This window comes from Dreissena polymorpha, chromosome 6 (genome assembly GCF_020536995.1).
Source record: "Dreissena polymorpha isolate Duluth1 chromosome 6, UMN_Dpol_1.0, whole genome shotgun sequence".
Classification (NCBI taxonomy): Eukaryota; Metazoa; Mollusca; class Bivalvia; order Myida; family Dreissenidae; genus Dreissena; species Dreissena polymorpha.
This window is the reverse complement of record NC_068360.1, coordinates 58,890,057-58,903,291: the sequence shown is the minus strand read 5'-3', so window position 1 is coordinate 58,903,291 and position 13,235 is coordinate 58,890,057. Positions and strand designations below refer to the sequence as shown.

The 13,235-nt window shown below is 33.0% G+C and overlaps 1 protein-coding gene across 2 annotated transcripts; it reads left to right on the top strand.

Moving 5' to 3' along the window:
* The first annotated feature begins 328 nt into the window (after positions 1-328).
* LOC127833535 (uncharacterized) lies at positions 329-12,544 on the top strand. Of its 2 annotated transcripts, none has more exons than XM_052358835.1 (9): positions 329-471; positions 3,586-4,633; positions 5,188-5,372; positions 7,039-7,156; positions 7,415-7,505; positions 7,931-8,086; positions 8,872-8,996; positions 10,875-10,938; positions 11,023-12,544. In XM_052358835.1, exons 2-9 carry the CDS (start codon positions 3,611-3,613, stop codon positions 11,355-11,357), a joined length of 2,097 nt encoding a protein of 698 aa, XP_052214795.1. In that variant the 5' UTR covers positions 329-471; positions 3,586-3,610; the 3' UTR covers positions 11,358-12,544. The 2 variants fall into 2 exon arrangements, with proteins under 2 accessions (XP_052214795.1, XP_052214794.1); XM_052358834.1 differs by lacking the exon at positions 329-471 and adding an exon at positions 612-712.
* Positions 12,545-13,235: the final 691 nt, after the last annotated feature.

The following is a 13,235-nucleotide window of genomic DNA, read 5'->3' as shown; positions in this document are numbered from 1 at the left end:
TCTCAAGCAATTTTATCAGAAGCTCCTAACCGCGACTATTCGGTGTAACAGTTGTGGCTGATCGGAAGTGTATCGCATACTGTTATACGGTCGATCACCGAGCTATCGCCTACAAATCGACGACCAAGGGGATATAAACAAGCCTTGATTACATACTACTTTTTAACTTGCCCCTCAGTTAATATTTAGGCAACTTGTTTGATCAGTCTAGAATTGTGTAGTTGGCAAAAAACCAGACACCGAAACAAACATAAAGAATCTAAAAATAGCGTAGAAGGTTTTCCATTAGTCATAGCCTTTGTTCGATTGGAAGTGCAAAAAGTGCGGAGGTATAATGCAATATTGCAACTATCATAAAATATGAAGTGTTTAGAACGGCTCAATGTCGTTCAGTAGTTTAAAACAAGGAAGACGCGTGTGATTTGAAGGTTTGAAAGGATTTGTTTTGAATGTGAAAGGATCATATTTAAGGTATTGGTTTTCTCTGCCATTGTAAGGGTTAGGGCTTGTTTCACTCTGACATGCTTAAAGTATAGTTGATTGGCATCCCTTTAAAACAACTATTACTTAATAATTTTATGAATGCTACTGCCGCTTCTGCTGATTAATATTGTCATGATGATAAGATGATGAAGGCGATGACGAAGACGACACTGATGATGACGATAAAATTTGATGATAAGGATTATGACGAGGATTATTTTCTTCATAAGTAACATATTTATGTAACATATTTAGTGCAGAAGTAAATATATACCGACTGTAAAGCGTCGCCATCATGCATATGATCACATACGGGGTTTGTTAGTCTAACTTGTTGACGCTCTGAAATATTAAGCTACTTTTTATATTGGTAATAGTCCAAAATTTAGCGCATATAAAAATTATCTCTAAATTCTTTGCGGGTCTTATAAATAAGACTACGGGGTTTGTGTGTGGAGGTATAGAATAAAGAAAGAAGGTTTAAACTGGGTATTTACTTACGACTGACTATGTCAACAACGCCATATTAAAAAAACCCATAACTAACAGAAACTGGCAAAGAAACCAAATTTAACGTATTCTCTTTTACATGGTTGTTAATGGGGCCATACTCAGTACGTATATTTCGTAAGACGGAATTGCGCGGTGCGTACAAATCTTGTTTTTGTTGTAACTTGTATTCAGTTCATTGTTTGTTTGATGGCTTAATACTTCAAATATCTCTGACGAAAGGATATGGGAATACCGAAAATGCACACTAAAAGGTCTACGGAATCTTGGCCGTTGACACCTCTTTCAATTTAAATGCTTAATTATTTGTTGTTATTAAACTTTTCTTAATGAGAGGCAATTTTTATTTCCCCGAAGGTGGGCATATAGTGATCGCACCTCCGTCTGTCTGTCCGTCCGTCTGTCTGTCCGTCTGTCCATCACACTTTTGCGTTTAGGTTTCGAAAAATGCTCATAACTTCTATGTCGCTTCAGATTTAACCTTCATATTTGGTATGCATGTGTATATGGAAAAGGCCTTTCAATACGTACACAATGTTTGACCCCTTTGACCTTGAAATTGAACTTAGGGTCCGCGTTTAGGTTTCGAAATCTGCGTTTAGGTTTCGAAAAAGCGTTTTTCGGGGGCATATGTCTTCCTATGGAGACAGATCTTGTTATTTATTTATCACGATTCTTTGTCCTTAGCGTATATGTATGTTTAAGGTCGAAGGAAAAAAGATACAGCATTAGAGATGTATGTATTAATTTGGTTATAAAGGGAATAAAAACTGACAAATATCGGTTCTGTCATTCAAAATGATTTAGATTGAATGTATTTACACTAAATAGTTATTCAGAAGACATATTGTTTATGAATAAATTTATATAAAGAGGAAACAATTGGACGAATTCAATACACTGGCATAATGATTACCTGAAAAAAAACACAACATGATTAGACGTGTGTGCTCAAGTAAAAGAATATTGAAACTCCAGAACTATTCCTGACACCAATTTGTATTGTCATACTGTGTTGTCAGTTATTTTAAGCAATTTTGCATATAAACTGATGCCAAAACGTAAACAAACACCAAACGTGTAAAGGTTAATATTGGATGCAAAACTACGCGGAATGAGATGAAATTAATGCTTTTAGATAATTTCCTAATGTATAAAATCAATGCACTTAAACCACAAAGGTTAAAAATAAGAACATTCTTTTTAAGTTCGATTGTTTTTGCAAGGCATGACGATGCAATACATTCCAACACGTTAAGAAAACAATGGTGAACTTGGAAAAAAGAACAGAACTTAAGAACAAATTTTGTTGATTAACCACACCGTTTTCCGACATTAATACATATTTTTATATATCTTTTCAATGTGTGTATAATTGGTTTTCTTTTAAGCGGATTGAATGTGATTCTCGCACGTACACATTTAGATTTTTAGATTTTTATTGTGTGATGTGTTAACAGGAAATGATCTTAAAGTTAACAGTAATAAGGCGCATTTATTAAAAAAAATTCAAACTACTAAAATACTTAAGAACTATGACATCTGAAGTTTTACAACCAACTTTACGACGACTTCCCTTTGCGACATGCATAATGATAAACCAAAGAGAACAGTAGTTGATGCAAAGTATTGATCTTACAAAGAACATATGTAGAATATATTAATTGTACTGCAATATTGAGTATTTTTGCTTTATTTACATGTTTTGTGTTGCTTCGAGTTTGTTAGAATTGTGTAGATTTGTTAAATTGTATGTGTGTAAACGAATGGCAAAATGCTGCTTAAATATGCCTCATGTATATTGTCAATTTGAGCATCACATTATTTGTTGAAAATGATAACAATGTTAGTCGCGAAACTTCAAAACATGACAAACCCCTCGTTATACATAGACTCAATGGAGCTTTATATAAGAAATGAACAAACAACCCAACACACAATCTTATCATGGTTTCAAAATGGAACAGTCAGAGCATAGTAAAGTTAACGTGTTAACCGGTATTGCTAGTTTTGCATGCAATGCGATCTTCTGTTCATGTGTATAGTTTTCAATTTAAAGCAAAGAGTGAGGAACGGCAAGGGGGAGGTGTGCTAAAAGAGGCATGTTAAACTATTTCGTAAAAATTGTTTGGCTGGTAAACCTTTTAGATTTTAAGTGACTTAAGTGTGCTTTTTCCAATTATGTACTTATATTAAATCATCCATTCAGCATAATTTCACGCGGTATGTTCCTTATTAAATAAAATTTGATGTTATCATCAAGAAATACTGTTACTGTATTCCATTGTCAAAAGCCAATTTACCTTTATATATATATATATATATATATATATATATATATATATATATATATATATATATATATATATATATATATATATTTATATTGCCAAATAAAAAGGGACGAAAAACGGTTAGACATATTCAAATCGGTGGGGTATAATAATGGAAATGGGGACATATATTTTAAAATGGTGGACATCAACATGTAATTGGTGCCTCATATAATGTTTGAGCTCAAACCCTCGATGAAAAGATTCTATCCTTATATTGCACGTTTGACACATGCAGTTATAATTTGTATAATTTAAGATTGCTACAACTAAACAATTACGTGATGGAATCCGATGACAAGCAGACGTCTGGATTGCCCAATGGCTTTGGCTTTACACGCGAAACAGTTAAATACCGGACTGATAATCAAATAGTTGAACAGCGGACTGATGATCAAACAGTTGAACAGCAGACTGATGATCAAACCGTTGAACAGCGGACTGATGATCAAACGGTTGAACAGCGGACTGATGATCAAATAGTTGAACAGCGGACTGCTGATCAAACAGTTAAACAGCGGACTGATATTCAAACAGTTAAACAGTGGTCTAATGATCACACAATTGAACAGCAGACTGATGATCAAACCGTTGAACAGCGGACTGATGATCAAACAGTTGAACAGCGGACTGATGATCAAATAGTTGAACAACGGACTGATGATCAAACAGTTAAACAGCGGACTGATATTCAAACAGTTAAACAGTGGACTGATGATCAAATAGTTGAACAGCGGACTGATGATCAAATAGTTGAACAACGGACTGATGATCAAACAGTTAAACAGCGGACTGATATTCAAACAGTTAAACAGTGGACTGATGATCAAACAGTTGAACAACGGACTGATGATCAAACAGTTAAACAGCGGACTGATGATCAAACAGTTGAACAACGGACTGATTATCAAACAATTAAACAGCGCACTGATGATCAAACAGTTAAACAGCGGACTGATGATCAAACAGTTAAACAACGGACTGATGATGAAACAGTTAAACACCGGACCGATGATCAAACAGTTAAACAACGGACTCATACAGTTAAACAACGAACTGATGATCAGATCCGACCGTGTTGCAAGAATGGGATTGAAATACACGGTCGAGTTGGCGACAATGGCACAAGTTCCAACAGCGTCGAAGGTTTTAATAGAACTTGCAGTATTGAAATAGACACGTTGTGTGCGCATCGTGTTCTTGATCAGACATTTACACCAAATCATCAGCCACTGATACCAGAGGATTTTATCGACTGCAAACCCAGTCAACAACCATCTGCTCCTCGTGGGATTCTATTTAAAACTGTAAGTAATATTGTTGTTTTTGTCTTTAAATTTATTCTTTTGAACAGCATTTTTCCTATAAATGACTTTCTCCGTATCGATCCCTATTGGCTCAGCCGATCGATTTACAAATAGTTTGTATGTTCGGTTTAACAAACGATGTGGTCATTCGACTTCAAATTCATGTACTATATCTGACTGATGTGTAAATGTGATGGATGTTGTCTTAAACGAAGCACAACAACAATAAAACCAGATCTTTATTTAAAGACACACATCACTTAAATGTTGCTTATTTTTTCAACTACTTGTACAAACGGTTCTTTTGTTTCGTTTTTTAACTAATATAATGGTGTATTAAATTCTGATTTCGGAAATATATAATGGTATATTAAATTATGATTTTGGAATAATTTCTTCTTAATCGGCCTCAAGTTGTGTGTATAAAAGTTTAGTATCGTTACCGAAAATCGTTGTACTTTGAATCAATCGATATTATTATGTGCATTTACGAATCACATACAAATTATGTTTACTGTTACATTTATTTTCTTGTATTATATTTATTGAATCAGAACCCAAAACCTGGGCAGAGTAGCGAGATCCTAATACCCCATGAATATCAAACAGACACCGATCTTGGCGACTTCTTTGGTGCAACTCTATGCACGTATTCCCAAAAATCAGGTTCCAACATTGAATACCAGCATATATTGACAGATATCAAAGAGGGCTTTCCGGCAAAGTCAATGAGAATATGGTATGATTAGTTGTTTGACCCATGTATCTGAGTATTATGAAGACATAGAAATGTCTTACAATAACCCCATATATTTAACGGAAAAAAAAACACTACTTAGCGCCCGGGAAACAAGGTGTTATAATTAACTTGTTGCGTTATTTGTCCGGATATTAAGTAATCATTTACGATTTTTTTTAATTTAGCTTATTTTATTATTTCTTTTAAAGGCCAAAAAAGTCCAAGAATTAACTTTATTTACACTTTCTTCGAGTTGCTGCTCTTCGAATCATTCAACTACCACGAATTGCATTAACACAATGATCTGCTAACGTTAACATCCATAACACTTTAATATTCATGTTACTGAATATTTGTGTCCGTTGACTTATGTCATATGAAATATATCGTAAGATTATATGAAAACACTAATTATTATCGCTTACTCTAAGTGGTAAACTTAAATGTGTTTGCGAACCTTAAAGGGACTGTCAACTGCGAATGACGGAAAAAGAAAAGTTCTAAAATACCGTATTTTTCTACAATTATTAGTTTATATTGATTAAAATATCACGATTGGTATAATATATTAGTTGAAAAAAGTTCATATTTTCAGTCTATACTTTTTTCAACTAATATATTATACCAATCGTGATATTTTATTCAATATAGACTAATAATTGTAAAAAATAGGTATTTAAACACTTTTCTTTTTTCGTCAATCGCGGTTGACAGTCCCTTAAAGGTTCGCAAACACATTTGAGTTAACCACTTAGAGTTAGCGACAATAATTAGTGTTTTCATATAATATTACGATAGTAATCTGGAGGTAAAGCTTAAGTTTGCGAATACTTACACTCATGTTATTTATTTGGGAATCTAAATATGCACACGGTACTATAAATAAATATACTAAATTAAAGCCAGTGGTATTCAGCAATATCTTAATATAACACAATATTTTTCAAGAAAATGACATCCTTATGTAAATCACAGCACGTAAATATTACTGTTAACTAATTTGAGTGCGAGGCCGTCCACCGTATATTCCTAATGCGAAATATATCACTAGAATTGTCTTTCAATGCAAATCCTAACTTTTTAATATTTATAATGTGTACTTAGATGTTTGGTTAACTTGATTCCTGGTGTAAATTGTGCTCACTTTCAGGCTAGATTTTAATAAAGCAGATACAAAAAATAACAGCAAAAAGATTAGCAAGATAGACGATATATTACACGATACTTAAGTGTTAACAATATTTGCGAAACTTATGTGGTTATCGCAAGGTAGTTCTATGCCAAAATAGGGTTTGTTATTCATGAACATTTTCAACTAATTGAATGCGAATCGACCTTCCAATTTCCCGGCTTTCAGTTTAACAACATCTACTGCTGATTAATCCAATTCAATTAATTGTTAATTTCCACATTATGATACTGTTTACCATTCATGAACAAGTCAGAACAGTTACGGCATACATGTGTTAGCTGATGCATTACGATTCTTTTGTAACAAACAAGTTGGATACATACATGCATACACTTTCTTTTAAAATACATCCTGTTACTCAGAATTTTACTTAGAAAAGTTATACTTAAATAATGGCAAAGGTTTGCTTATTTCAAGAACTTAATTTCGGATTTCTTGTCTAATAAACTGTATGATGGTTGTTTCGTTATTCAGTGAAGGAGATGAGCTAGTCCTGATTGGTGAGACGTTTACACCGGCTCAAGATCACGATGCAGTGATTAATACGTTCAAAGACATCGTTAAAGTGGACGGAACTTCTCGTTTTGCTCTCGTAAGCCATTTGTATTCATGTTTGCATTCATATACATTATACAAACCGCTTTCCTTGGAAAAACGTAATGGTTTATCAACACGTCCAGCAATGTGATTTTTTAGTTGTTTTTTTGTTTTCGTATTTTTTTTGTGCCGAATAACAATTCGCAAACTCTCCTCAAACTCAGACACTGTGAGCTCTGCTGAAAGTTATTGGCTTACCGTTTACTCGTTAAGAGATTGGCTTTTTCATTTGTACCCTTTGTACATATTCAAGGTTTTACGAAAACTTGAAACGCAAAACAAAAAGAGGTGCTGGTACTGGTATGAAACCAGTGCAATACTAGCGCCGGACCATAAAGGGCATCGTAAGTTGTAATGTTTTGTATAATATTTTATTCTTTTAACCTTAAGCCATTGGAAATGCTGGATTAATTGTACAACTGACATCTAACGGGTTCATGAATAGGATCGATATAAAAATCACTATGCTGTTCCATAAAGTAGAACATAAGTAATGGTTTAATTGAATGTATTGAATACATATTTATTAAAAGCTATTGTTTAATAATTTACACGATGAGAATCAAAAAGAAGTAGAATTATAACGCTTGTCATTCAACAAGATAAATCCAAATGCATTTGACATACAGTTATTAATACGTTATGTTGTATGTTTTAAAAACGAAAGGTGTGGAATTTGTGTAACACTCTGCAGGTTATAACAAAAAGACTATGTAAACGTTTACCTTAACTTAACAAATTCATGACGCTAAATTACGTTGTCTTTCAGGCTCCCCAGATGTTTTGCAACCGCACTGTGCAGCAGTTGATGAAAAACGATATGTACATCAAATAGTCTATGAGATACCCTGCGATAGTTCACTATACATGTTTATCGACGAGTCAGGCATTCGTGCTGTACATACCGAGGCTAACGACCATTCTGGTATATATGGAATTATTTATTACAGAGACTTAGTTATATCATCCCATTATTAATTTTCTTAAAGAGAACAGATAGTGTTTTCGTTTTTTTTGAGTCACTTACCATTTTATTGTCGTTTTGTTTGGTAGAACATATTTAAGAAGAGGAGTTTGTGTTAAGTGTGCAAATTTTTTTAATATTTCTGAAGCCTGTTTTAATAATATATATATATATTGGTATCTGTGTCAATATGTATTGATCAGAAAACATTTGTTAAATATATAAACATATTTTTTCTTAAAAAGTTTAAGTGATAACTGACACCAGCGTCACCCAGAATAAAAAACCAAAAAACAAAACAACAACACATGGAAACTTTTCTTTTATAGAGCACGGTTTGCTTTTTTTTATTTCAGTATAGTCTGCGAATGTTTCATAAGTAGGCTTTAATTATTTGTTTTCAGAAACGCTGAAACCGTTTATTTATCTTTTTTTTTTCATTTATTTAAATTAGTGCTCACATCAAATATATTCATAGCAAACAAACTCAATGATTGTAGTACAAGAATAATCACGCAAATGTACGGAATAGCCATATAACAAGTACTTGTTAACGCATTAATACTTTATCGTTTCCATATGAACGTCAACTTCGTATCACAACAGCTAAGATGGCAAAAGTATCCAGAATTTTACCTTAATAATGATCATTGTATTGTTGTTACTTTTTGTTACAAACGAAAAAAGTACTTTTTTGTATCGAGATGTTTCCTTGATTTGTAAAACGGCATATTTTTAAATTTTAGTTTATGTCAACAAGATTATACTGGTCTCGTTTACCCCAAAAGGATTTACATTACAAAAAGCATTGTGCGGCAAAGACAACACATCTTACGTTCGAATGGACGAACAGAAAAATGTGTGTATTGGGGTAAGAACTTTTTGCTTCTTTCGTTACGCAAATTCCATAAACCGAAAGTGTGGTTGCTAATGTCGTTAAGCAAATTTCATAGATCGAAAGTCCGATTGGTTGATAATTTCGTTGCGCACATTTCATAAATCGAAAGACCCTGTTAGTTGAAACATGCGTTACACACATTCTATAAATTTTTAAGTCCGGTTAACCGAAAGTTCTGTTAGTTCATTATCTCGTTACGTTACGCACATTCCATTCACCGAAAGCTATGTTAGTTACTAACTATTCTTGTTACGCACATAAACCCCGAAAGTTCTGTTAGTTACTACTCTCGTTACACACATTGCATAAACCGAAAGTCTGGCTGATTGCTCAAAACGTTCTTAGTTCCTGTGAAATATGTGATATATGTCGATAAGATGTGTATTAACAATAAATAAGAAAACAATGATGTATGTCATGAAATAAATGTATGTTTTGAGAAGAAAATAATTGGATTTGTGTGGATAGAATAGAGGTTAATCGTTAAATTGTAAGATTAACTTCCCTCTATTCGTTATTAACTCATAACCTGGTAATCTATTTTTTTATTTCATTTTGCAATATTTCGTATCACTGTGATGAAAATATAGAGGATATTTGTTGGATTCGATGGATCATCGATTTTATTTCAGGAGTAATCATATAAAATAATAATTGCACGAGTGGCGCAGCCACGAGTGAATATATGTATTTTTTATGATCACGAGTGAATTAAATTCGATATTCCATCGAATCCAACACATTTTCTTTTTACTTTATGCTTTTTTCACCGTAAATTTACATTGTAAAAGAGTTTAACTGGATAATTTTGCTGGATTTATGACGTCATTTCGTACAAAGAAATGACGTCATTTCACAGTAAAACAGTGAAAAATTTGTCACTGTTATTTTTCACTGTTTAAAGCAGTAAAATACCAGTTTTATTTCACTGATATTTCTCTATAAACCACAAGCATAAAATAAAAAGATAAAAAAAAAACAATCACGAGGCATAATTTCACAGAAAAGGCATATGGCGTCATCAAACTCCGCTGGTTAGCTATATCCTGAATTTGAAAATACAGCTACGTTTATGCTGATGAATGTAATTTCGTCAATTTCCATTTGGTTAAAGGGGTTAGTAAACAACTCTTCTAACATAAAACAATCTCATGCGGTTCATTTATGTACTTTTGCTGTCACTGGTGCATGTATTTTATTTAATTTAATAGAGGATATTTGATGGATTCGGTGGAATATCGATTTTATTTCACGAGTGATCATAGAAAACAATATTTTCACGAGTGGCGCAGCCACGAGTGAAAATATATATTTTCTATGATCACGAGTGAAATAAAATCGATATTCTATCGAATCTAACAAATTTTCTTTTTATTTTATGTTTTTTTTTCACCGTTTATTTAAGTAAATCAGTTTAACTGGATAATGTCGCTTGCTTTATGACGTCATTCGTCGAAAACATGACGTCATTTCACAGTCAAACAATGAAAAATATCGTTATTTTTCATTGTTATTTTTCACTGTTTAAAACAGTGAAATACCAGTTTTATTTCACTGATATTTCTCTATACACCACCGGAAAGCATTAAATAAAACACAATATTAAAGTTTGATCATACTTTCTTGTATATTCTTTATTTGTGCTTGTGTACCTACACCCTACCTACCGCGTGTGTTAACTGCCTTCACTGTCTTAGATTAGTTTGTTCCAGAAATAAAGTATACCCTGACTAATTTATATACAAACGTTTAAAAAAAAATTCATCACATATAAACTAGATGTTCTGTATATTGAATTTAGTGGATGGTTTCTGCTTTGGGTTTGTATGCCTGATCTTTTAACCTTTACAGACGGAGCCTACTTGGTTCGATGAGGGAAAACATGTCGGCAACGACGACAGCTTTGGGACAAATGGTAAGTCGAAAGCTATTCTGTTAAACTGTTAACATGAAACCTGTTTGCATTGATTTTAATAACGATGTGTTTGTTATTTCACAGGGCACTATATGGTATTTGACCGAATATCACAAAAGTTCGCAATGGTCGCAACGTGTGACAATCAGCAAACAGTCGAGATATTTAGAGGTTTTACACTGGATTCTACTGATGACGCATGCGCACTGAGAACCACATCTTACAGTGAACATGGATATGGCGACTCATTTAGGAGTCCAGAGAATAACGAACGGACGCACCATGACGTCGTTCCGCAAAGCCCCATCTGTCTTTCTTTTGAGAACCTTGAGATCGACTTCTCTATGATAATTATCGAAGAAAATGAAGGAGAGGAACAAGATCTCAAGTATGAACTAGAAGAAGAAATAACAGGATAAGAATACAATGAAAAATATAACATAGAAGAAGGTACTGAACCCTAACCTCACTTCGTGGAAAGTGCATTACACCGAACGCGCTCAATTTATTTCAGCGTTTTATAGCATCGTATTTCTCAAAACTATTGTGCTACCTAAAAATAACAAATCACGACAAGGAAACCTTTCAAACTAGTTCGACGACATGTACATCATCTTTTATATCGTGATCAAAAGGTTTTATTATTTTACAACGTGTCAGTGTGTTTGTGTTTTTTCTACTTTTCTGCATATAAAACTTGACGTGTTAAATTGATGAATAGTAATAAATACGAAAAGTATTTAAACACATCAAGCTCTTATGATAGTGTTTTTAGTGCGTTTTTAAACAGTGTTTTACTCTGATTTTGACAACTATTAATAAAAAGATCGTGCATAGCCGTTTAAACGCCCTTGCTATGTTACACCAGTTTGACGATTTCTTACTGAGATGTGTTACAATGTGTGGAATGTATGATTATGATGATTTCTTCTGAATTATTGTCATTAAGAAAGATATAAGATTGTGCTTGAATTTAATTTGATTACTTCAAAGTCGCAAACTTGTTCCTCTGTGAATATTCAACCATTGTGTGATTGAATTGCAATTTATAAATTGTTGTATTGTTGTTTTAATATATGTGCGACATTATGAGATTAATGCATATTTACACGTGTACGCATTGTGAATAGGTCTTTGCAAACTGTGAGGTTCGGCATGTTTATATATAGCAAACAATGAAGCTCCACAACACCTTATTAGGAGATGAATTTTTGTTCTTGTACACTACTTTTATAACAGAAAACCCATAATTTACATAAAATGTTTAAAATTGGGATAAAACCTGTTTAAACCATAATTCCATTTCTTGACCATTCGAAAACGGTGCCTCTAGCTTCAATCAGTTTTTATTGTTTGTGTTGTCTAGTTTGTATTGCCATTAATTGTAACGACAATTGGTTGCCTTATTGAAATAGGCTATCGAAGATAGACAACAATTCTCTTTTGACCATGTTTCTGGAGTTGACACATGACAACGAGTTAACTTGGTTTGTTTCTTTATTTGAATTGTCCAGTTTTATGTAGTTTTATGTACATAATCGTTTAATTTTTCTTAACTGTACCATGTAGCCAAAATTAGCGATTAAAGATGTGGTGAATTCGTAAACCAATTTGTTAACATACATGCATATATGTCAAATAGAGCCAATCAATTTAGAAGCTTTTGGAAATGAAACAAATTGGGGGTTTTCCCATTTTCAGTTAACATTGGTTCATTTGTTATATACACTCATACATTCTTTTCTTGTCAGGATCCTTTTCAAAAATGTTATTGTAAAAACTATATTTATAAAATGTGCAAATGTTTAGCAGTATTGTATATATTTACGAAGAAATGAATTACTTGTATCAGAATATTACTGTTTTTTATAATTTTATTAATACGAATACAATTATTACATTATTATATCAAGAGGGCATTTAAGATAAGCATATTATTTTAGATTGATAATACCAAGAGAAAATGCTGACTTCCACCACATGCCAATAGCGTTTTATAAAGTAAGACGTGGTTATTTTAAGTCGACTAATCTGTTTACGGAATCCTTTCTTATAAAGATCTGACGCAAATCTATGAATATCTATGAATATAAATAAACACACACACAATACAACAACACCAACGCTGGTAAACAATAATATTCATTGCCAGGGTATAAAACCATCAAAAATGCATTACGATGAGCAGATCCGTGGTCTACAGATACCTCTCTAGCGCAATATCTAAGGGGTCTTCGCATGTTCAATCCCAATCTCGACCCTTGCCTAGCTCGTCTTTCGTCGGAGACATTAATCAG

Bases quoted from the DNA above. Each gene is read 5' to 3' on its own strand.
- LOC127833535 (XM_052358834.1), top strand. From the start codon at position 627: ATGATGAAGGCGATGACGAAGACGACACTGATGATGACGATAAAATTT. The intron at 7,157-7,414 runs GTAAGCCATTTG...TACATATTCAAG, and splicing joins GAACTTCTCGTTTTGCTCTC to GTTTTACGAAAACTTGAAAC. The intron at 10,939-11,022 runs GTAAGTCGAAAG...GTTATTTCACAG, and splicing joins CGACAGCTTTGGGACAAATG to GGCACTATATGGTATTTGAC.